Source organism: Caretta caretta, chromosome 7 (assembly GCF_965140235.1).
Source record: "Caretta caretta isolate rCarCar2 chromosome 7, rCarCar1.hap1, whole genome shotgun sequence".
In the NCBI taxonomy this organism is placed as follows: domain Eukaryota; kingdom Metazoa; phylum Chordata; order Testudines; family Cheloniidae; genus Caretta; species Caretta caretta.
Genome location: NC_134212.1, coordinates 40,348,581 through 40,374,733, shown reverse-complemented (window position 1 = coordinate 40,374,733; position 26,153 = coordinate 40,348,581). Strand labels below are relative to the sequence as shown.

The window sequence follows — 26,153 nt, the reverse complement described above, 5'->3', positions numbered from 1 at the left end:
AAGATATCTACCATCCTGATTTTACAGGGGGGATTTCTTTATTTCTATTTACTGCTATTTTTATTAAAAGTCTTCTTGTAAAACACTGAATGCTTTTTCATTGTTCTCAGATCCAAGGGTTTGGGTCTGTGGTCACCTATGCAAATTGGTGAGGCTTTTTATCCAACATTTCCCAGGAAAGGGGGGGTGCAAGTGTTGGGAGGATTGTTCATTGTTCTTAAGATCCAAGGGTCTGGGTCTGTAGTCACCTAGGCAAATTGGTGAGGCTTTTTACCAAACCTTGTCCAGGAAGTGGGGTGCAAGGTTTTGGGAAGTATTTTGGGGGGACAGACGCGTCCAAACAGCTCTTCCCCAGTAACCAGTAATTGTTTGGTGGTGGTAGCGGCCATTCCAAGGATAACGGGTGTAATATTTTGTACCTTGGGGAAGTTTTGACCTAAGCTGGTAAAGATAAGTTTAGGAGGTTTTTTCATGCAGGTCCCCACATCTGTACCCTAGAGTTCAGAGTGGGGGAGGAACCTTGACACATGGCATTACTGAAAAAGGTATAGAAACCTTAACAGGGCAAAAGACTTCCTTGTCCCCTAAAGGAACTATGTTACACTTTTACCTACAGTAACAACATTGGTTACTGGGTTGAAAGTGAGGGCAGAATTTGGCATTTTTTCCTTAAAGTGCAGACTTTCCCTGCTGCTTTCTATATGCATAAATATCTAAACCTGTGACATTCAACGCAGCTCCTCAGATTAATGGCTGTGACTGAAGCTTGTTGTGTTCTGCTTGACTGGGGTTAGCAAACTTGGTTTGAGACAATAAAACTTCCTAATGGCACCTGATTTGGGGGGTTTGTCACAACATGAAGCTCAGATAAGGGTAAAGATTCATGAATCCCTTAAGTGGGCTTATTCGGATTAATGGTTTCAGGTCAGACTCGGTGAAATTCACACTTTCTAGCAGCCAGATCATTGCACTTTTACTCAGGCTGAATAATGTCTTACGCGTCAAGAAGTCCCACTGATTAGTATGATCTGGTCCTAGGTAGATTTTCAGTCCAGGGTAACAGACCCAACAGACCTAGATAGTTAAGATACATACTTGATGAGCATCTGAGCTTTCAAGTGCTTATCCTAATAAATTAAACTCCAAACCTTTAAAGACTCACAGATCATTCGACAAATAAAGTTGAAACTCCACTAGATCTGGTTAAAGTTTTATTTTCTTGTCAAGGGAAATCCATGAATTTAGACGAGCAGTCTATCCGTACCTGTCAACTTTAAAAGGCAATATTTAAGCTGTCAGACCCAGCATTGGTGGAGTATAAAACCATCCTTAGCTACAGAATTCAACAAATTCCTTCCAGTCCTCTCCATAACCTCTCCCCTTCCTTACTCACAAGCACAGCTGGACAGTGTGAGGTGATTTATGGGCATCTTTCTGTTCTTCCTGTCAAATTATTTGATTATCCAGGTTGGACGAGCAGAACAGAGGACACAGTGCTAGGGGAAGAAAAATCATTTTCTTTTCTCTCTCCTTTTGCTTTACCTTTTCAAAGAAGTGACATTGTTTTCAGAGGCAAATGTGACATTTTTGATTTCTTGTACTAGGCATTCAGCACCGGAGGATCTGAAAGCTTAGCTTTCACATAATTACCACCTGCTATTCCCTAGGGTTCAGATCTTGAAATGGATCTCCCTGGGCAGAATCTAGATCTGTATTAGTGTTCTTTTAAGGAACAGCCCTCATGCAGCTTCCCAGCACACATGGGAGAACGCCCACTATTACATTCCTTTATCTGTCCAGCATACTCCCTATTTGCATGCTGATCTCATTCTATGTGCCAGTCAGGGCCATAGCTCCATCATGTCAGCACCTTGTCTAGGGTGCTGTGATTGGAGTGGGCTGTGCAAGGAGAGGAAGGTGCCTTTTAACTTCTCCCCAACTGTATGTATATCTGCATAAGGCCATGATCTGGCCTCTAATTTACTGCAAGGGAATTAATCCTCTTAAGTTGGGCGCAGGGCTATATTGGTCCCATTAGAAAGGTTGGTAGCAGACTGCGGTGACTTTACTCTGCCCCATATTTTAGTGTCTTTGAAATTGTTGACCTCAATATCCTGCTGTGCAGAAAGGCTTTCGGTTTGAGACTACAGTGACCCAGTTCTGATCTCACATCAGCTTTACACTGCTCTGACTCCATTGACTTCAGTGGAGTGACTGCTGATTTATAATTGTGTAAGAGAGACCAGAACAGCCAAAACAAGAAGAAAATTGAAAAGTTGATACAAATTTGCTAGGGATTGGAGCAAAGTATTTAACTAAACTCTGTGCACTGCCTTCCTCTGAGTCTAATATCCACTAGGCTCTCCCTGAAAACTCCTAGCAACATATCTTGTGTGTGCCAAAACATAAAGGTCAGAAATAGCTCTCCATACCTTTTGCCCGTCAGTCAGCTACCCTCCCATCAGAAGGAGTTAAGCTCTGCTTGCCAGCAGTTAAGACTCAGTCAGTAGTCCCACACAGAAAATGAATTTTGCAATAGAAGACTACATAAAGACTCTAATGGATTCAATGAGGCAGAAAGAAAGAATAAAGGGACAGAAGAAGAAAATAAAAGAGAAAGATGTGTGGAAAAAAAAAAGTGGGGCCCATTGTAAGGGCCCAGGAAAAGGAACTAGGCAGCAATGATTATATCTCCTGAAGTGTCTTTTGTTTCAGCCTGAAGTAGTAGCAAAGAATAGCTCTTCATGGTGAGGCTTTAGCACTCAGTCCAAGATTGATCTCTGTATTCAGAGGAGGAAAGTAGAACGTTCATGAGATGCATGCAGAGTTTCTGCTTTCCAACTGCCTCTGTGTGAAGTTTTAAAACAGCTACTGAGATTTCCCCCCCCCCCCTCCCCTGTGCAGCTCTGAGCATTTAAGGACATCTCTGAGCTGTTAGCTAAGGAGATCTGTATGCAGTGCTGGCGAGCATTTTTCACAAATTGTGGTTGGTGATTGTGGACAGCTTTAAATTGTAATATTAAATCAAGATAATGCAATATCTGTTTCATTTGTTTGCCGCTAGCTTTCAGTAGCAGAGGTCCACCTTTACTAGGAACTGTGGCTTAGAGAATGTCGACACTTCAGAGACTCTATCAGCATAGCTACTTCTCTGTAGCTATGCCGGCTTGGTCCTGAAGTGTAGATGCCGCCAACACAGATGGAAGAGTTTTTTTCATTGGTGTAGGAATACAGTAGCTATGTGGATGGAAGAATTCATTATTCTACCAACATAGCTGCATCTGCACTGGGGGTTAGGTCAGCATAGCTGTGTCACTCAGCAGTGTGGTTTTTTCACAGCCCTGACCCAAGGAACCTGTCAACCTAACTTTTAAGTGTGGACCTATGGCTACACTAGAGAGCTTACAGTGGCACGGCTGCACCGATGTAGCTGCGCTGCTGTAAGCTCTCTGCTGGAACTGCTCTAAGCCAACAAGAGAGAGCTCTCCCATTGGCTTAATTAATCCAGCCCCTTTGAGCAGTGGTAGCTTCTACTACCCAAATAGCACTGTCCACACTGGCACTTAAGTCGGCATAAGTTATGTCACTTGGGGGTGGCTAATTCACATCCCTGAGCGAATAATTTATACCGACGTAATTGCAGTGTGTACATAGTCTTATTTAGATAAGAGCCGACTCCAAGTTCATTGAAGTCAGTGGGAGTGTATCATACCCTAAATGTGACAGGAGGATAGCTTGGCATCCAGGGCCATGTAAGAAGGCTGGGGGAAAGGTATAATGCAATGTACCAAGCCAGGGCATGAAATAGAAACAACCCAACTGTTAAAACAAAATGAAAAGTATTTTCTGAAAATATTAAGATGTAGTCAAACTCAATGAAATAAAATCAGACATCTGCCTCAAGGAAAAGCATATTGTTTTAGTAAAGGTACCATAAATGAACTTGTACCTGGACCGAACTTTCTATAAAACTTTCAGACACTTTAGCATTTGTTTAAAAAATAAACGTCAAGCCAGCAAACAAGATTTTAGTGTCTGAATCGCTTCACTCCGTTTCTTCCTTATGTTATTTCTTTGTAGTTAATCATGTTCCTCCCCAATCAATTACTCCAAACCCCTCCCCCACAAATAAACACATGCAAACAGAAAAATGTCAGACGGAAGATGGGAGCCAAGCTACAAAACAAGACAATAGGTCTCTGAGGGGGCACATGCGATCTGTAGGTAGCATGGCATTTCAGGTGCTAAAGCATTGTTGGTGGTGGTTATTTTGGGGGGCTTGGCGGGTGAAGTACAACTTATATTTCTGCTGGGTAACTCTCTGTTCGGTTCTATGAAGCCAATATTGTTAAAACGAAGATTGCAGAGTTAGGCAAATCGACAGCCTTGTTCCGCACATGCAGCACCCTTGAGTATATGCCTCCTATAGACTTTAGTTTACATATTAGGAATATTAGACTCATTTTTAATAGAAGCAGTAAGAATTCCCCCTAGGAGTTCTGAACGTAAAATGTTATGTGCCAAGATTGGAATATAAACCTCAGGAATACTCACATCAGCATGCCGTTTATTGTTTGGATTCTCTTAAAGATACTTCTATTTGATTTTCCTTTGGTCAGGTGAAATAAATTACTTAGAATGAGCCTGTGAATATACAGGGTGGCCAGCGCCTCACCTGGTGTAAATTGACAGAGCTCCATTTGCTGAAGATGTGGACAATTATTAGCATTATTACAGGGATTTCTGCGATATCCATCCTCCTAGTATCTGAGTACCCTACACATGGATTAGAAAGACATCAAAGTTCCCTGGTGGGAGCGCTGCTCAATTCCTTTAGTCCTACAGGCCAGTCCAGTAGCTTTTTCTGCAGAGTACTGGATTTCTTTGTATTGGTTATTTTGTCTACAGTGTTGCTCTTGTGAGATTTACAAACCTTAATTCTGTATATCTCACTGAAGTCCGCTACAATGGAAGCAATACAAACCCAGTGTAAAGAGCTGCGAAAGCCTAATGACATACCTTTCTACCTGAGCGACAAACACAGCTTCAGTGCTGGAGCTTCCATTGCTACGTTGACAGGTTTCAGAGGAGCAGCCGCGTCAGTCTGTATCCGCAAAAAGGAAAGGAGGACTTGTGGCACCTTAGGGACGAACCCATTTATCGGAGCATGAGCTTTCCTGAGCTACAGCCCACTTCATCACTGTAGCTCACGAAAGCTCATGCTCCAATAAATGGGTTCGTCTCTAAGGTGCCACAAGTCCTCCTTTTCTTATTGCTACGTTGGTTACTCTAAATATTTGGCACTCCCAGAGTGATGTGGTGGCCACAAAACACCTGCTACTCCCTTCTACTGAGCACTTCGAAAATACCTACGTTGAAAAATCGACAGCAGGTCCTAAGCATATATGATCGTGCCATATGGCACTTTACAGGGGCGCACATGGCTCTGCTGTTTCAATGGATCACACAAAGTGAGACATAACTTAATATTTCTTGAAGTTGGGGTAAAATGTCCACATTTCCTGTGGGTGGCAGGTACGTGCCTTGTTATCTGAAGTAGCAGACATTCAGTGCTGTACAGTGTTATTATTTATTATGCTTCTACTGCCTAGAGCCTCCAGCCAAGGTCAGAGAGAGCCCTGTTGTGCAAGCTGCTATGTAGACATGTAGTGTGAGTCTATGTGTGACCCAAAGAGCTGACGATCTAAATAAGCCAAACAGACAGAAGATGGGAGCAGTGTCATCTCCAGGGGAACTAAGGCACAAAGAGATTAAGTGAGTTGCCCAAGGGTGAACAGAAAATCTTTGGCAGAGCTGGGAGCTGAAACCAGATTGAATTCTAGCCCAGTGCCTTAACCACAAGACCTTCCTTTCCCTCATATTTACTCTGCATCTTACTAGCCCTTCGCTCAGGTTGGGAAGTTCAGCAACCAGGGCATAGGTGATTGAGCAATTGGGAACAATGGCTGTCCTAGTGGAGGTACTTTTCAGACAGTCCATTGATATAATAAAGGTGTGATCTACAAGAATACTATGGTTAATGTAATAGGTGCAGGGAGCTGAAATGCAAAGGAAGGAGGGAGACGAGGATATTTGTTTATATTTTAAGTGGTGAAGCTATTGAAGATACACTTGTGATTGCAAACATTTTACAGTAAATACATCTCAGAACAGTGAACAGGTGAAAAGGACCTGGATTCCTAAGAGGAAGAAACAAGACCAATTTTATTTCCTCCTTTGGGTAGACAAGTGAATGCCCTTTCTTTAAATAATAAAAGATAGATTGTATATTATGATGTAAAAGCATGAATTATCTCAACACACAACCCCATTTCATGATCGCAGAAAATGCAAAGAGGGAATGGATTTCTGAGATACTGCAATGATGTCTGTGTTAGCTACAGAGGGTGACATTAAAATATTACCCTTTACCAGCACTCACTGCACAGCAGCTTGTGAGATATTTCTTATTCTAAAGTAGTAAGAAATGCTGTGGTATCTCACAGAATAGTGGTAATGGCTTTTGAGTGCTGAAACTTTTAACACTGACTACTGGATGTCAGTCTGATTGCTGAGAAGATTGATGGACTATATAGAGAGAGGCCAAACATGGGATTGTGGCTGATGCAGAATTGCAAAGAAAATTCCCTTTAAATGTTGATGGTTCAGGCTTTTAATATTTGTATTAAGACCAATAATATGAAAATGATATACCGGGACAAAAACGTATTTATGTGTTCTGCTAACTAAGTACCGCTGTCATTCAAAAATAAACTGGCTATGCCTTGTGCTGTAGCCAGGGCCTGCTTGGCATAGAGGTAGGGTGAAGGGGAAAACTGTTGTGGCTTACTGGCTCCACCTCAGTTAAAGCCCCTGACTAGGTTAGCATAGCCTGGGGCTTAAACTAACCTACGTCGGTTGGCAATGACCCCCAAGAGACCCTCCACCTTTTGGGAACAGCTGGAGCCACAGCAGCTGTGGCTGTGATACCTTCCCAAACATCCCCATGCTGCGGGCGGGGGGAAGTGCTCTATGCTGGTTGAGGAGATGCAAGCAGTTCCCTTTAGTGCTGCCTAATCAAAGGAAGAGGAGCACAATTTGTAGGGCACGATTTAGCAAATTCCTCGTTAGTATAGTGGTTAGTATCCCCACCTGTCATGCAGGAGACAGGGGTTCAATTCCCTGACAGGGAGGCAAACGTACCTTTGGGGGGGAGGGATAGCTCAGTGGTTTGAGCATTGGCCTGCTAAACCTAGATTGTGAGTTCAATCCTCGAGGGGGCCATTTAGGGATCGGGGGCAAAAATTGGGGATTAGTCCTGCTTTAAGCAGGGGGTTGCACTAGATGACCTCCTGAGGTCCCTTCCAACTCTGTGATTCTGTGAAGAGAGAATCTGTTCATGTGTTTTAAACCTGCTTCCAGCTAGGACAGCCAGGGCAGAGCTTTGCCTTCGGGGGAGTTCAGTGAGGGCTGCATGTGCACATCCAGTGGTAAAATTGGCCTTTAGAAAGCAAATTCACATGCTGCATAATTCGTCTCTCATATTCATCTGTGTAACCCCACTGAAGACTGAAAATTTGCTTGGTGATATTGAGGGATGAGTTTGGCCCATTGTAAATTCTAGCTGAAAGTCGAACTAGTGGAGATAGCTGGGGTTGTTCTTTACCAGCCCTGTCCAGAACCACAGCCCCTGTTAAAAGCTGTCTAGGCTAGATACTGGTCTCTCTGCATAGGTGTAACTGAGCTCAGCATCTGGAAATCCTGGAAGCTTTTGACCTAGTAACAGCTTTGGTTTAGAAGAGCTTGTGCTTTTTAAAGACCCTTAAAGACCATTTAAAAAACAACAGTCAACTGATTTATTGGTCCCAACTGATATTTAAAATTCATCCCTTGGATTTCAAGTTGACTTTTACTTGCTTAAGTAGCAGAATTTGATTTTGAGGTATTTGGGGCTGTGATGATTTCCTGCTTGATGGGGGTTCTCCATATTTAAACATTTCAGCTTTGCTTGAATTATTGAGCTTTTCCAAGATAGCAGATGAAACTTGCTGTTGTTGCATCTCCGTTCATACCCATCCTCCTCTTCTGTGCCCATAACTATAGTAGTTGGCATTTCCTCCTCTTTGTACAGTAGATTTTAGGAAATGCAATAAATTGCATCTGTAGGGCACCTATGAATAGCATTTCACGTGCCACTCTACAGTAAAACGTCCACACTCTCATTTATGGGGGAGATCATTTTTAATTTAAGTGAGTAGCCCTTCCAGGTTAAAACCTCTGTGGGTGCCAGGGCTACTAATGAGCTTACAGTGGTGTGATTTATTTTTTATTTACACTGATAGATCTGTACCTGCCTGCCAACGTGTGATGGCTCCTCTTGCTAGAGGCCACATCCATCTTCCATTTTGAAATTAGAAATGTTACACCACAGATGTTCTTTTGCTCCACAGGTTTTGCATTAAGAGCACATGCCATTTGAGAGAGCACAATAGTTTAACAAATTAGTAATTCCCTCTGGGGCAGATTAGTATTTGCAATCAGCTGTACGCATGCCTTTTGTATTCACTGGCTCTCTTTGATGACAGTGGTTCCTGAGGTAGGTGTCCACTAAATGCCACTTTTTCAAAATATAATTTTTAAGGACTGGGGACTGGGGAGAACTTCATTGATTCCTGCTGGCATGTGTGTGGGGGTGGAAGTTGCACCCTGTGCAGTACTGAAGACTGGCGTCACAGGGCAGCTCACACCTGGTGTATGGCCTGATGCCCTCCCCAGAGATTCTGACAGATTTATGTCACTGTTGGGGCTTCACTGAAGCAGACGAGGTTGCCTGAGGCATGCTCTGGGTCAGCACATATCCCTTAATTTCTCAGTCAGGCACTCTCCTGGCCATTTTGGTGCTGTGCTGATGATCCGAGGTCAACCAGGCGTTCTGGGGACCTTGCACTGTTTTGACTTTCCCCACCCCACTCCGGGAAGACCTTTCACCACCGGTCTTCAGCTAGGGCCTGCGCCAGCAGAAGCCAGTGAAAACCTGTAAATCAATAAAGACTGGAGCCCTTGTGCTCATAATATACAAGGTATATGCAGGGTCAATGCCACTCATTGGGTAAGGGATCAAGGGCAACATATTTTGTTCCTGAGTTACCTCCCGAAATATTTATCATCTAGGGGATAATCTACCAATTCTCCTCTTTGGGTATGTACGGCCTGGTAGGAAACCGAAGCAGTGTGGTACCACTGAACAGGTAAGAAAGTACACTGGATCCAGCACGGGGAAGTCTGAAGTCTTTCAGAGCAGACTCCATCCATACGACTACATGAATGTTTTGGGGATATGGCTAGTAGGTCTGTTACTACGTAGATCCACTGGCTAACCCCTGTGTAAAATTGGGGAACAAGTTCCCCAGGAGTTAATGCTGGCCTATAACATTGTCCACTAGGTAGAGCAGTTTTGTGTAGTTACCTGTCTCCTGTGGAACCTACTCCGCTTATAGAGAGCCGCCTCACTTAGGTGGCTGTTTTAATTAGAATTCAGCCCACAGAAGAGCCCTGGGTCTGCTTTCCAGCTACTCTGAGTTTGACAGAGATCTATTTCTTTATTGAACCCAAATGGAACATGACCTATGAACACCCCAGAACTAGAGGAAAGTTTGAAACTACAATAGATTCAGATCTGAGCTTCAAGGCTCCAGTTGAGCTGCATTTTTCTGCCCAGTTTTTTTAGAACTGCATGCTCAAAATTGCATTTGCAAAATGCATGAGTGTAATCTGAGTGCGCATTTGTTGTGGTTCTTCATTTATTGTGGTAATTGTGCATGCAAAAGGCCAGTTAGATATATAATTGGCTATTTACCTGCACAATTATCACAATTGTCACAGTTGTGTGTGCGATTAATTGTTCATGTAGTTTATACAGATGCATTTTTGCATGCACAATGACATACATTTGGGCCTTAATAAACAATTGAAAATTATTTTATCAGCATCTTTGGTAGCAGCAACCTAGAAAAAGTGTCTCATTTTGCCAACATTTCTGTTTTCTTATGTCATGGATTTTTTTCATGTTACCATGACATAATAGTAAAAACGTGTATAGTTTTCCTTTCTTTTAAATATGGAAAATCCATAGTAGAACATTTAATATATTGGATATTACTGAGGCATGAATAATGCATGAACTGATCCTCATTAGAACATCATCATCTCCTTTCAACTTTTTTCTTTATTAGGGAGGAAATGCTATGATTAGAAGGTGAGGCAAACACTGCACACACAAAAAAGTCAGATAAGTTTGTTCAAGTTTTCAGGGAAATCTCTCTAACTATGTGTGTGTCCTTTTTTATGTTTGCTTTTTGTGTATATTCTAGTGAACAAGTTTGGTGGCAGGAATCTTTGTCAAAACAGTGAATTTTAACCAACTGTTGAAGAATATACATACAAAATTAAGTCTGAATTTGTAAATGCAAGTTAGGAATACACTATGTGATCTATGGGGTCAATCAAAACTGACCACCATAGCTTGAATATCAAATACTTACAGTTTCACATCTTTTAGAAAGACATTTGATCATGATTTTAGCAGCCTGTGGACACTACAGACAAACCAGTAGGCAGAAATTATTTGGGAAATAATTTATAGAACATACATTTGGGGAAATTGTATGCTATTTATAGAAAATTCATTAATACAAAACAAGTTAATTGGTCAAACACATAATTCACTACATGTTGTTGGCTGGGTTCTAGCTCCAGTGCCTAGTCACTGTCTTCCCCTAGTGCCTTTTCATACCATTCCAGTTTTAACCGAGGATCTGCAGCTGGGATTGTGCTGGCAGACTCCCAGTGCCCACAAGATTTTTGATGCAGGATCAGAGTCTCAGTCATCAGCAAGAGTATCTCTAGCCATTTTGCCATCCAGGATGGACCCCCAACCCCAAGCAGCCAAGCCAACCAAATGAGCACCCACCTGAGCAGCACAAGTGACATGATGCCCCCTGGAAGTTAGTGCCCAGGGTGACTGCAACTCTTGCCCTCTCCTAGAACCAGTCCTGGTCAGCAGCACTGACCAAAATCTTCCACCGTGGTTTCCCTGTTCATCTCCTGTAACTTCTGAGAGACTCTGTGGCCACACAGCCAATAATCCATGTATAGTGCAGTGTTAGCATCTGTGCATCTTTCTCTGATGATGTCACGGCACGCGTAGAAAGTTTTTGCTTTTTCTGAACATTGCACAGTTAACAAGTTTCTTATGTAATTTCAGTGAATGTCCTTTGCTGGCCTTTATTTTCTAGCTCACCATCTTGAACTCAAAGTGAATTTTCCCCATCTCTGATGTATAATCTTCCTCTCTCTGAGCTCATTACTGTCACTTTTCTTACCTGCTTGGTATTTGTACTGCATTCTTCCCAAGAGAAACTGTTTGCAATCATGTATGACTCATCAGAGTTTAGGAAGAAGAAAAATCTACATTTGTAAGCAGTCTGATTAAGAATGGTTCACAACACAATTCTGCAGCAGATTGCTCTCTGTGGATAAACATACCCAGATAAAAGCAGATGATGGTGAATAAAACTGCAACATAGAGAATGCAAATAGTGAAGTTAGATGTTTGGCTGGTTCTCTCCATTTTTGTGTGTGATTTCCCAATAAGCAAAAAAACCCTTTCAAATGTTGTCATATTCAAAACTGACAGTTTTGCTGCACATGTTGATATTGGAAAGGGAAAGATCTTGCACTATATCACAGTATGGTATGATTATCTGCAACAGTTAGTGGTTTGGAAAGGAGTTTGAATTTATAAAATAAATAATTTTGGGGTGGGGGGGCAGGATAGTGCAGGAGTTGATAATGGGATCTGGACCCTTCTCCTGTAGGTTCTTAGTGTAAATCTAGCCCAGACTGGTAGCGCCTTAGGGCTTGTCCACATGGGGAAATTGACCAGTAGAATTCTAGTGGTATAAGTATACCCCTAGAGTTATGCTGGTATAACTCCTTGAATGGACACTCTATTCTGGAATAAAAGTGACTATTTTTGTGCAACAAAAGATATGCAAAAATAAAGAAATAAAAATTACTTTCATTCTGGAATAGTGTGTCCACACAGGGACTTATACTGGGTATAATTCTAGGGGTATAATTGTACCACTATAGTTCTGCTGGGCCATTTCCCTGTGTAGACAAGCGCTGAAGGTCATCACCTGTTCAGTAGTCGGTGTGAAATACGTTAGTAGTGTCAATCCAAGTATAAGAGGAGAGGTATCTACAGTATGCCACAAAGAGCGCTAACTGGCACCCCTTTTTGGCATTCGCAGGAGCGGGGAAGGACGCAGTAGACAGGGAGCCTGAACCGCTACATTGCCCTGAAAGGTGTATCTCTCAAAAGCCAGGTTGAGGTATATTGATGGGGGAGCTTGCCCTGACAATGAGATGTAGGCACCTGAATCAGTTAGGTATTGCAATGCTGCAGGCAGCAACACCTAAATAAGTTTAAAAATCTGGGCCTAAGCGAACTTGAACACTTTCATTTTGTAAAAAACCTTGTATTACAGTGTAAATAAAACACAATGCAGTTCAGACAATCTCATTTCCCACGATCTGGCATATTGTTTTGTGTTCTGTACCATCCAACCTGCAGTGATGGCCAGTAAGGATCTACACAGAAAGCAACTGGAACCATCTGAAGTTTTAATGTAATTGACATCATAGGAACGTAATTGTATTATCTTGTGGTGACAAGAGGTAATGAAACTCGCCAGTGTATGAAAATTCTTCCTTCCCCACCAAAGGACAGTTCAGCTGTGGTCACAGCAAGAGCGAAGCAAAGGATTAAAGTTCACTGCAGCCAGTTCCCTATTTTAGATTCATCCTGATAAAAGTTGTTGTGATGGAGCATGTGAACATCAAGCTGACATGTTCTCTTGTAGCTGCGGCCTGAGCAGTCTATTTTTAACTTTTCTGGCTGTGTGGCTAAATTCAGTGTGCTAAGTGCTGCTTCCTCTCTCTCAACAGATAATCTATGTTTCCTCCTGGGGTTAGTTTTCCCTATTGCCATCTCTCACAAGTTGAACCTGCTGCATCACAATCTGTGTGCGGTGGTTGTTCGTCTGGCCATCCCAAAGACTAGCTTAGAGTAAAATTTTCTGAGTCGCTGAGGACCAGATTTTCAAAGGTATTTAGGCACCTAAAGGTGCAGATAGGTGCCTCGTGGGATTTTCCAAAGCTTGTAAGTGCCTAAAAAGCATTGAGGTCAACGGGTGTTGGGCACCCAGACGCTTTGAAAATTCCAGTAGGCTCCTACATACCTTTAAAAAATGTGGTGTTGTGTATCTAACAACCATTGAAGTCTTTAGATGCCTAAATACCTTTACAAATCTAGCCCTCTGCAATTTAGGAACCCAAGACACATTTTTCAAATGAGATACAGGTACTTCAGAGCCTCAGGACTTGTCCACATGGCCCTGCAGTGCACACTGCGGGGGTGTAAATTGCAGCACTAGTGCAACCAGGTAGCTAGTCCAGAGGACTCTGTTCACACAAATGAGGTACTTTTCAGTTTGCACCAGCAGCGCCCACACAGGCAGGGCCGGATTTCCAATTCGGCACAGTAGGCACATGCCTAGGGGCGCCGAAAAGTTAAAAGTGGGTGAAAAGTTTCATTTTTCACAGAAAACATGAAGGTCAGCGGTAGGCTGGGGGTGGAGGGCACGTCAGGTGTAAATCCAGCCTTGCGTGCAGGGGAGTTGCAGCACAGCACGCTGGTGCACCCAGCAGTTCACACACACACCCCCTGTAGGCTGCACTGCAGAGGTGTGTAGACGCAACCTGAGTTCCATTGATTTTCAAAGGGCGTTAGGGCCCAACATGCATAAGAGCTTTTAAAAATCCCAGTTGGTGCCTAACTGCATCTTTGGGTACCTCAATACCTTTGTCACTCTGGGCCTTTGTCATATTGTAATAAAAGAACTTGGTGCCGACACAGGTGTGTCAGAAACGTTTAGTTTGCTCCCAAGTGCTCCGATACCAGCATGGCTCCGACATCGCTGAGAGCTGGAAAAAGCATTCCGAGCATCGACATGCTAATTAACACACCAAGCAATTAAAGTCAATTAAAACAGGGTTCAACGTAATTAGAAACAGTTGTGTTCACATTTACATTCAGATTGGTTTGACGTGTTGAAAGAAAAGAAAACAATTCCAGGCAAACTTTTAATGCCTACAGATGTGATGATAATAATAACAACAACACTTTGATTTCTAAAACCACCCCCGGTCACTTCCATGGGTGCTGTACAGCATGATAAACAAGAACATAACGAGAATTTCAAAACAGGAACCCCAAGGAGTCCAGGGGCTCAGCAGGCTTGGAGATGCAAGCTGAAAATCTGACGACAGCCTGTAATGGAACTAAGTTTGGGGGGTTCCTATCCCAGTCCCCATTTCAGCACATCACAAATCCAGCATCTTTCACTGGCCATTTCAGCCCAAAAGAGCTCGGAAATCCAGCAGTTCCATCGCTTTGAGTGCCAAAGTCGCCCTTGTTTTTATTTTAATAGCAATACCAACTGGCACAAAGGGCTGCCACAGCCTGTAAACACCTCAGATCCTTCCCACCTGTCCACAGGCCTTGCTCTTATCAGCACTCCTCTTCTTTATCCTCTTACCTGTGGTTTGGATTGGATTCATAGGCGTGTGGTAGAAATGATGTGCTATGTACCTCGCTCCTTGCAAGGCAGTAGTAGGGGGAGGAGAGACCTCAGAGAGCCCTCCCTCTCTTAATGCTTCTGCACAGGTACAGCTGTATTTTGGCTCTTAGGGACTGAAAATCAAGGAGCTGGGGGTGAGGTTTCCAATACCTTCAGCAATGCCAGAGGCCCCAGTGAGGGCATTTCTGGGCAGGGCAAGGCAATTCTCTGGGGTTTTACTCTCCATGCCAGGATGGCTGTATGGGGGAGTGATAACTGCACTGCTGTTATGCAGAGGTAACCTTGGCTGATCTTCTCTTCTCTCCTCCCTTGCCTGTGGAAGAATGAATTTCTGTGGCGCCTTCTCCTCCTCCTTGCAGCTCAGACTGATCGGAGCTGTAATTGCATCCTCGGTGGAAAACTGTGTGTATAGCGAAGTTAGGCTGGTGCGCCCTGGGAAGAATATCTATGTGTCTGAAAGGGCAGTCTGCATGCTGATGTAAAATGATATGGTGCAATGGCAGGCTGCATGAGATGACAGATTGTGAAGTAATATGACATAATGAAGCAGGATGCAAGAAAATGTTACTCTTTCAATTCAGGTACAGTGACCCCAGCGTCAGCCATTTGACCTGATTAAGTGACTATTGATATTAACAGCAGCCATTAATTTTAGGAGAGAGGAGGGAAGGGAATGCAGTGCACAGAGACTGAAATTGCCGAAATGAATAAACAAAAAAGCACAGAAACCTTGTTGGGCTAGATCCTGTAGCCTCTCCATGCACTGAGCTGTCACTGAAGCCAGGAGAGAGCTGCAGGATCAGTCTCATTCACTGCATTTCATCCTTATTTCCTTTTATTCCTTTTTATTTGTCAGCCTCATTATGAAAAAACAGCTGTATGGAATTTTGTCCCTTTGATGTACCAGGTTAGTGAACATTGAATCACTTGGTCCTGGGAGATGGCTTCTCCATCAATTGTGAACAGTAACTGTACTTAGCACGTGAACAAGGCTTTCCGTTTTTATTGAATCCTTAATTAATCCATGCATTCCTCTGAAAGGCAGGGGGGTATTAGTGTCATCTCCATTTTACAGAGAGGAAATTGAGGCAGAAGACATGGCCTACATTTTCAAACAGGATTAGTGATTTTAAGTAACTCCATTTTTGGATGCCCAATCTGAGACACATGGAAGCGGACTGATTTTTAGGGGTTGGATGCTCAGCATTTTCTGAAAACTAGGCCCATTCTGTCTCTGTGTGAGCACCCCAAGTCTGAGGCAACAAAATCACTAGTTGCGTCTCAAAATCTATGCCTGAGTAATTTACTGCCACAGAGCGAGTTAGTGTCAATGCCGGGATTAGAATTCAGGATTCCCAGTCTCCTAGTGCTTTGATCAGACCTTGGGCCATGCCTGTTTAAGAGGAATTTATTACCCTGACATCCTGATTAAATAATTAAACAGCCATCGTTGGCCCAGATCGTCCCCTCCTGCAGAGGGAATCATCCCCTCTTGGAGAACCCACCCCCAAATTGAAAAGGCTGCAGATTGCTTAGGATCTCTCAAACCTGAGAGATCCTAAGCAATCCCCAGGAGGCCTAGACCATTCAAGCAGAGGCCCTGTGCCTCCACACAGGCTCTGGCCCTCGTTGCCTTCTCCCATGTGGCAGTGTGGCTCTGTTGGATGCCCTCCAGCCATCACCCCCAAGACCTCTAAGGGTGACTTCATGGAGAAGATAATACAGCTGTCCATGGGACTAGAGACAGGCAACATGTGTGCCCCATGCCCCCAATGCTGCTCTTCCCAGTCCTTCTCTTTGGCTTGCTCAGCCTCCATCCTGTGTCTCAGTGCAGACCCTGGAGCCATGGAGAGGAGTCTAAGGGAAGGTGGATGAGAGGGCAGGAAGATGGCCTCAGCTGGAGGACTGTGTCCAGTTCTGGGTGCCAGACTTTACGAAAGAGGTGGATAAATTGGAGAAAGTCCAAAAGAGAGCAACAAAAATAATGAAAGGGTTTAGATAACCTGACCTACTTGGAAAAGTTTTTTTAAAAAACTGCATGTTTAGTCTTGTCTTGAGAAAGGAGAAGACTGAGGTAGGGACCTGATAACAGTCTTCAAATATGTTAAGGACTGTTATAAAGAGGATGGGGATCACTTGACTTGATTGTTCACAGGAAAATATTATACCTGTTTTACCAATTAATCAGCTACTTGTATGGGTTGTGATTTCTCATGATCTGTGTTCAGTAATTTACTGCAAAAAACCCCAGACTGTATAAGACTCATGTCCATGAAGGTAGGAGAAGAAGTAATGGGCTTAATCCTCAGCAAGGGAGATTTAGGTTAGATATTAGGAAAAACTTTCTAACTAAGGGTAGTTAAGCTCTGGGACAGGCTGCCCAGTAAAGGTTGTGGAATCTCTGGTCACTGGAGGTTTTTAAAAACAGATGGGACAGATACCTGTCAGGGATGATCTAGGTTTACTTGGTCCTGCTTCAGAGCAGGGAACTGGAATCGATGACTTCTGAAGGTCCCTTCCAGCCATACATTTTTACATTTCTATGATGGTTCTGGAGCTGCCCCGTGCACATCACAGGGAGTGATGCTGTGCTTGTCTCATTGTATAGCTTACCACATTGCCTTAAAGCTCAGGACTGGAGGTATTTCTGTGTCCTGGAAGCTTCATTTGTAAACTCGTTCTTAACTTTACCTTTTGTAGGAGGATTGCACAGAATTCTTCAAATCTCGAAGCAAAAGCTTGGCATGATATTGTTATAAAACGTGTGTTGCTGTGCAAATATACATAGTGCTTTACAGACACAAGATACTTTCCATGCCCAAAGATCTTATCATCTAAATGGAACAAAACAAACAAATATAAGCCAAAATACTGCCCAGGATGGCAGGTTAGCAAAGAGAGGGTGTGGGTTTATTGAGGAGGAAGAGAGTGTCAAGTTTTGTTTGTAACTTGGCCAGAGGGCGAGTCACATCTCTCTCACAGATCAGTGAGTGGAGAGCTGAGGAGATGCACCTCTGGGAAGGAAACTGAGGCAGAGAATTCCTGGAGAGCCCCAGATGGCCAGGGGAGGGAAGGTTGCTATGGGGCAGGCACATTCCTACCACAGTGGGTTTGTTTGGAGAAGTGGGTTTTAGAGACTTGATTGTTCACAGGAAAATATTATACCTGTTTTACCAATTAATCAGCTACTTGTATGGGTTGTGAATTCTCATGATCTGTGTTCAGTAATTTATTGCAAAAAACCCCAGACTGTATAAGACTCTTGAAGAGAGAGAGGTGGGGGCGGAGGAAAATCCACATTTTCTTCCCTTGGTTATACTGTTGTTCTCACTTTTCCAAACACATTTAGTACCAGTAATAAGAGTAACATTGTTTCCAATATAGGCTGCTGCATAGTTAATATGTAATACAGCACATTATTTTCCGGCAAGTCAATTCATTTCTCTACTGTACCATATCTCGTTTAATTGTTCTGTAGTGAGCCACAGTAACTTACTTGGAGAGAATGTCCCAACCAATGTTTGTGACTGGAGTTGGGTGAAATTTTTTGACCATTTTTTTTTCTCAAAAAAGGCAGATTCAGCAACAGTTTGCAAATTCACCAAAATATTTCAGTAAAACAAACAAACAAAAACGCTAAAAAAAAGATAAAAAATTGAAATGTTTCATTTCAATATTGTCAGTGCAAAAATTGACTTTCTGTTTCAAAATGTCCTTTGATAGTATTTTTAAAAAGTCAATAATGTTTAAAAATGGTCAAAATTGAAACAAAACATTTTGTTTGACCTGAAATAATTTTTTCAACTCTTTGCTTTTTCCAAAATTTCAGACAAACAAACAAACAAAAATCTGTTTGACTCCAAATTAATTTTTTTTCTATTCCCCCACCCCACCCCCAAGAATTGCCAGTGAACTGAAAAATCCATTATTCGCCCAGCTCTATTTGTGATTGTTTGCCCATTTTCCTGCCAAGCCTAAATTTTTGAGGAAGGAATATGCTTGGGGATGAAATTCTTCCCTCTGCAGAAGACCAGTAAGGGTATTAGGTCTCAAAGTGTCACTCAGGGGGTGCATAAGATTGTGCGGGTATTTATATCTGGATTACTCCTAGAGAAACAACACCACCTTCTTCTTGTTTTTGTTTGGGAAAAAAAACACATTTTCTGATGTTTTACTTCTTCTCGCTAGGTGGTATACGTAACAGCTACATTCCCGTATGTCATGCTATTGATTCTTCTGGTTCGAGGAGTAACATTACCAGGGGCTTCTGAAGGAATAAAATTCTACTTGTATCCTGACCTATCCCGATTGTCTGACCCACAGGTAGGATCAAATAACTAATGTTCAAAACTTGCTCTGTGTTTATTGTATCTCTGAGGTGGAAATCTTTGGTGCTTCCAATTTTTCATTGCATTCAAAGTTGGAATACACAAAAATATAGTAGATTGTATATAGATGTGTTTCAATTTGAAATTCCTAACGGCATTAAAAATAATTATTTGAAGTAGTTGTAGTATACTGTAGTTGTGTGTGTGGAGGAGTAGAGGGGTTGTTTGTTTATGTTCATTTTAGTGGTACCTTAGCATGTCACAGTTGGATTTTCAAAAGTGTTCAACACTGGCCTAATTCTGCCCCCACTGAAATCAATGGGAGCAGAGTTTGACAAAGACTGAGCATTTTTGACATTGTGCACCATTAGTGTGTATTCCAAATAATAAACCTCCGTGGAATGGTTTAGATAATCCGCTTCTCTTTTTAAAAATTAAAAAACAATAAAAATGGGTTGACATATTTGGTATCTTTGCAAATAAAGCGGCATAGAAGAATGAAAAATCTCTAAACATTTTAAAGCACCAATAAATTCTTGAAAGAAGAGAGTGTGCCTTTTGAGTCACTTCCAAAGCAGAGATCATCATATAAATGCTGGGTTAAACTGAGACCTCGATGACAGATTAGCGGAACATAGCAATTATGAATGTCATTTGCCTGGTATCTAAGAGAGAAAATGACACAGCTCTCATAGCTGACAGGTTGCAGACAGCGCTTCACTTACCAGGGTTGACAGCATAATAAACATTAGACTATGTTACTCCTGGAGGTGGTTATGACATTAGATGGACCCAAAGATGTAATGGAGTTGAAAAAGAGGTTTGGTACTATTTGTCAGCATTCATTTTTTGAAGTACTCCCTTCTGTCCAGTGAACTGTAAAACATTTTCAGCAAAAGTATGTTTTGACATGACAACACAATGAGCCTTCAAGTTATTTCCCTGTAGCTTCTGAAGCTACTGAATCATGGAAAGATCATCCTAATGAAATAGTATGGCTAGGTAAGAACTTCCAACTAGAATGGGACAGTCACATTTAAAGACATTTGGAAAAATAGATCGATTTGCCGATTTTGAACTTCTTGTTACTGAAAGTAGGTAGATATTTGTTGCTATTCTAAGCACAAGTGATTGGGAGGTGAAGGGAGAGCAATGGAAATAAAATCTGACACGCCTATTTGTCCGATAAAGGAGGGTGGACTAACTGAGAAAACTGTTAGGGTCCCATGAAGTTCTGGTCTCCTTGTTCTCTGAGTTGTTCTCCACCACGTATAATAGACCCATATATTGCAATGACTTTAGTAAGCTTGCTCAATTGAAAGTCAGTTCACAAATCTGACTGTCAAATGTTTATCTGAGAACTTGAAAAGTTTGCTTTGTCCAGCTTTGATTAGCATTGTTCTGCCTTCCTGCATATTTTTGACAACTGATGTAATTCAAAGAGTCTTAATAATGAGTGCACATTCTGCATTCTTCTCCGGCAATACATCACAATGACTTTCCCCCAGTGTCGAATTCCTCAGGGAGCCAGAGTTACCAACCTCCAGGGCTGCACAAATCTAATGAGGAGAGGGGGCAGGCATGCTGCTTAAACATTGCTGCTTCTGTCTTCCAAGGGGTGCATGGGAGGCCTGTTAACAGGATTTGTGCATGTACATGGATTTCTCACATGCCACTGTGAACACACGTCCCCCATCCCTTGTTTATTCATGGAAAAAATTAATAGAAAGAGGGTGTGTGCAAGCTCTTTTAACCCAGGGCAAGAGTAGCTTGTTTGTCAGTTTACAAGGGGTTTTTACATGCCTATTTGCTATACCATTTCCATTTGTAAGGAAACCCACTGTTGCCATGGTAATTGCTGGGCACACATGGTGTTATGGTTCTCAGGAAGCCTTTGAAACGCAGGGAACCTTCTTAAAAGACACGTGTGGCCTAGTAGTCTGCCTCCCACTCCGCTGTGTGTATCTAGGTTCTGTTTAGAATGTCTTGGGAGGGGAGTATTCAGTGTTATACTTTCACAGGTGAACTTTCCCCCCATTGCAAGGTGATCGCAATCAATCTATATCTATGCTTCATCCCACATTATTTTAAAAATGCAGCCCCTACCCCTCCCTATAGATTAGGAAAAAAGGACGAAGTTGAGACTGAGATCTAATGAGAAATATGGCAAGATGGTGTAATGGAGTGGAGTGGGTTGGAAGTTTTTGACAACATAGTTTTTTAAAGAAATATGTTGTATTGTCAAAGCCAGAACGTTTCCCAGAGAAGTATCAACTGGGATGGGGAAGGTTTCTGGGGTCCTCATGGAAATCTCTGGCCACTTCCCAAGAGAGGGACCCAAAGTAAAAGCCCAACTTTCAAGCCAAAACCAGATGTTTTCACATAATTCCATTTCACAAAAGCATTTGAAAGGTTTTGTTTCCTTTCTAATGCAGAACAAAAACAGAAACCTCGAAAGTTGTCATGGGATGGAATTGTTGTCCTCCGGTCAGTTCTAGGATGGAGTGTTTAAAATGGAATTTGGAGTGTCATCCAGTTTGGAAGTGCTTCTTTGTTGTAGCCTTTTTAGTAGTCAAAGAATAGGAGAGATGCTGACAGTATGCATATTAATGGAAATGTATAATTAATGAATGTTTGCAACGTATGAAATTCTTGCATTGTGAAACAAAATGCCATAAACTAGATAATTATGGAATCTTTTTCAAAGGAGCAAGAGGAAATTGATGGGACTAAACTTCACATTCGTGCTTCCAGTTTTTGTCTTTACTCTTGTTTATTTGGATTTACTCCACAATTTCCAAGTATAATGCATGTGTGCTCGTAAAGGTTGTTTTCCTCTTCAGCTGGAAGTCTGCTTAAGTACCGTTCCAGGGAGACGACTGTGTTTCTGTGTTAGGAGAGCAGTATTTGAACCACAGTGCCAAGTATGTTTACTGTGGATTAAATAAAGCAAGTTTTTCTTCAAGGCACAGTTTAGTTTGAAGTTCTTGCATCTTTTGTCTTTGTGTGATTTGCATTCCATGGTTTGTTATAGCTTTCTAAGCAGCTATTCATCTGTCTTTTCAGTTCCTCTGAGCTTTCAAGTGCTGAGTTCTCTACCTCATTTTTATATTCTATCTTTTCAGGATAGCTGGGTCCTCCTGCTCTGAAAATGCCATCTTTTGTTCCTTCGAGCTGTAAAGCTTATACACTTCTACATTGTCATAGCAGAGTGCCGGCTCTGCTTTAGTTAAGATTCAGATGCACTTTCGGTTTAAAGGACGCCGCCAAATATTCTAAATACTTATTTGGATTGTCCTTCAATGTCCTGTGCCTCATCAAGGTGCTGGGTATTGTTTGTGGGCCCAATCGGAGGTCATTTGAGCAAGGAGTTCCTGGGATACTGTCCTCTGAAAAGAATCCAGCATTTTATCAAATCAGTTTTTCTGTGTGCGCATCTGGGACTCGGACTCTGGCTCTGACTGTCCCCCAACTGATCTCAGTCACTCTACATTGACCTCGTTAATTACTTGGATGAGAGAGCGGAGAGTATGCTTGTAAAATTTGCAGAGGACATGAATCTGGCAGGAGTTGCAAGCACTTTGGAGGGTAGGATTAGAATTCAGAATGATCTTGGAGAATTGGAGAATTGATCTAAAAGATGAAATTCAGTAAAGACAAGCGCAAAATGTGGATTAATCTACTCGCATTGATTAACTAGAGGAAAGATGAAAAGATTAGGATAACGTAATTGTGTTTCCTGAACAATGGACCTGAGTGTGCTAATAGTCAAGGCATTCCTGATAGGCAGCCCCCTAGCATGAGGGGCTCAGAACTTTTTTAGATTCTTATACTTGTTTGGTGCAGAGCTAGGGAATATGTGGGGATGGGAGCAGTGAGGGACAGGTGGGGATGGGAGCAGCGCTGGGAGTGTGAGGGTTATGAGAATGCAGAGAGGGGAGGGTGGATTAGGGGGTGGAGAAGTGGGAGAAATAGAAGAGGTTTTCCGTTGTGGCAAGGAGAGATTATGGGGAGAGAGGAGGGAGGAGATACTGGACGGGGGAATATGGGGTGAATGGCTGGCTGAGTTGGGAAACACAAGGGCCTGTCAGCCCCACATTATCCCCTCCCACATTTGTGCTGGGATACTGGCGGGGGGGGGGGTCTGATGATCCCTTCTCTCTGACCCCTGAGTGTGTGCCAAGATCTTGGGGGCCTTGCTTCTCTTGGAGGGGTGGTCTGAGCACCTCTCTCTATTCCCCATGTGAGCTGGGGTCTTGCAGGAAGGGCTGACCCTTGCGGGAGAGTAGTCTAAGCCCCTCTTCCTGGCTCCTGTATGCCATGATCTGGGGGGTCCTGCCAATCTGAATGGGGAGATGAGAACAGCATGCTTGGTGTATAAACCAAAACCAGTGTGCTGAGGAGCTGAGAATGGGCATGTCTGACATATACCACAGGGCACTGGGAAGGGGGGGATGAGAATATCCACTGAGATGAATGGAGCCGGTCACACCTCTCAGAGGTATTGTTTCAGGCAGCATTCATTTCCATGGGGTGTTCTCATTTACCTGAGAACATCTCATTGGACAAATGATTGGGCCACTCTACGTCTCTCTGAGTCCTGGTCTGCACTAGGAAATTAGGATAGTACATTCCCATTTTACAGATGGGAAACTGGGGCAAGAAGGGCTAAGTGACTTGCCCAAGGTCACACAGGAAGTCAGTCATGGAACAGGGAATTGAACCCAGATCTCCCCCGGTCCCAAGCACTAACCACTGAGCCATCCTTCCTCCCATGCCTCCTCCCACATCTGTCCTCACTGTCTCCATACTAATCCCTGCACTGTTCCTGCATCCTCTACCCTGTTCCTCCACCTGCAGGTCTCACGCTGTTGCCTGCATCTCGGTGCCGAGGATGGTTGGGGAGGGAGAAGCAGGCTGTGCTGCACAGAGAGAGGGGAGACGAGAAGATGATGAAGGGGCAGGATAATGTGCAGCCAGTGCATTCTGTAGCTAGCTGAATTGTTGCCAAGGAGCCAGAGGCAGAAGAGTGGGAGAATTGGGCTGTGGAAAATGGGGATGCTGAGAAATCATTTTTTTTAAATAGCAAGGAAATTAAGGGCTCAGAAACTTAATGAACCCAGAGTGACGGTTTCCCAGTGATGGTTAGTGGTCTTCCAGGATGGAGAGTGGCTTAACTTACATTGCTGAAAACCAGGAAATGACACGTTAAGGTACAAGCCACACCCACATCGCAACCTTAATTCTGTCCTCTTTGAGCAATCCCCAGTATGCCAGTTATACACATACTAGTACTCTACTCTTACAGATACCTTCTGAGACATTGCCTTCACTAAGCCCTGGAGACCACTGCCTGTGTGCCACCAGACAGCTGACAATCCCCACAGTGAGAGAACCCTTGTCTACACCTCTCTGGAGGTGACCTACAAAACTCAGTGCTCAAATGACAGACACTTAATCCCACAAGGTACAAATGCATCTCGGCTCATATTACAGTCACTGATCTGCCAAGCTGCTCCATCTAATCCCTCCACCATTCAGTACAGCTGCACCTAACACAGTGAGCACAGCTGGAATGCATGCAGATAAATGATGGAATTCAAATCTGTGGAGCACAACTCGAGGAACAGCACATACCCTCAGAACTTCCTCCTGTCTACTGATTATGGCATCCCCTCCCCTTACTGAACCATTCCCAGTGGCTATTGCCAGCTCTAGGGGGAGGAGATCAGGTTGCATTGTGGGGTGGGTGGCATGTAGCTTAACTCTGTATTTCCTGGTTTTCAGAGGCGTAAGTTTAGCCACTCTCCACATGCTGGAAGACCACTAGCCAGCACGGGGCAATGTTAACTCTGCATTAATGAAATTTATGGCCATTTAATTATCAGTTGTCCCTGAGCGTTCCTTGGCTTTGTTGTCCAGTTGCTCAGGTGTTTCTTTAGAAAGAGACAAGCAAGTGTAAACAGCAGAGCTTCTAACAGATCCAAAATATGGGTTCTCTGTCCCATGGAATAGTGCTGGGGTTTGATCTAAATGGCTGTCGTAAAGGTGTGGGAGGGGAGGTCTCTATCTCAGGTTTCAAATAGCTGCAGTTTCTGATTAACCATCTTAAATAAACACCAGTAAGATGAATTTTGAGTGCCAATGTGAAGGGCTGCAGTGAAAGCCCTGGGGGTGTCAGTTCTCTATTAACTGCTTCACAGTCTCCTGCTAATGTGTCTGAGGCCTGGCCTACACTAGAAAATTAGGTTGGTTTAACTACAGTGGCCAGGGGTGTGAAAAATCCACACCCTGAGCAGCGTAGTTAGGTCAGCCTAAATCCCCATGTAGATAGCGCTAGGTTGACAGAAGAATTCTTCTGAAGACCTAGCTGCTGCCTCTTGGGGAGGTGGATTACCTTTGCCCATGGTAGAACCCCCTCCTGTCAATGTAGTTAGTGTCTACACTGAAGTGCTACAGTGATGCAGCTGTGCCACTGTAGCGTGTTAACTGTAGACAAGCCCTTAATTCTTGAGTGGGAGGGGTTGCTTCTAGGAAAGAAGAGGGTAGTTTGGTCTGTGTTATCGATTAAGTCCGAAAACTCTCTGCTGAATCTGCCAGAAAAGGTTACAACTGTGGTAGAGGCTATAGACACGGACACTGGGAACTGGGCTGAGACCACCAGCTCATTCCACCCGCTGTCAGACAACTTTGGATACTGCTTCTAGTAAAAAGAAAAGGAGGACTTGTGGCACCTTAGAAACTAATAAATTTATTTGAGCATAAGCTTTCGTGAGCTTTAGCTCACTTCACCACAGCTGTAGCTCACGAAAGCTTATGCTCAAATAAATTGGTTAGTCTCTAAGGTGCCACAAGTACTCCTTTTCTTTTTGCGAATACAGACTAACATGGCTGCTACTCGAAACCTGCTTCTAGTAGTGGCTGGCAACGCTGGGAAAAATTTTTGCAGTCCATTACTGATCCCGACAGCCATTAGGTCACCAAACATGCACTGTTGTATTCAGACAGCGATCACTGACAATAACGATAGACTCAATGCCTTAATAGGCACAAAATGATACTCTTCCCATTAATTTTTCTTTCAGTTAGGTAGTAAGCTGTGCTCCATGGGCAGGGCCTG

General features: G+C 43.1%; 1 protein-coding gene across 2 annotated transcripts in view; it reads left to right on the top strand.

The window, feature by feature from the left end:
• Positions 1-26,153, top strand: part of SLC6A11 (solute carrier family 6 member 11) — a 286,531-nt gene that overhangs the window by 145,634 nt on the left and 114,744 nt on the right. For both annotated transcript variants that reach the window (XM_048858227.2, XM_048858228.2), the window contains exon 7: positions 18,894-19,028. In XM_048858227.2, coding sequence (XP_048714184.1) covers positions 18,894-19,028 — 135 coding nt within the window. The remainder of the gene's footprint in view (positions 1-18,893; positions 19,029-26,153) is intronic.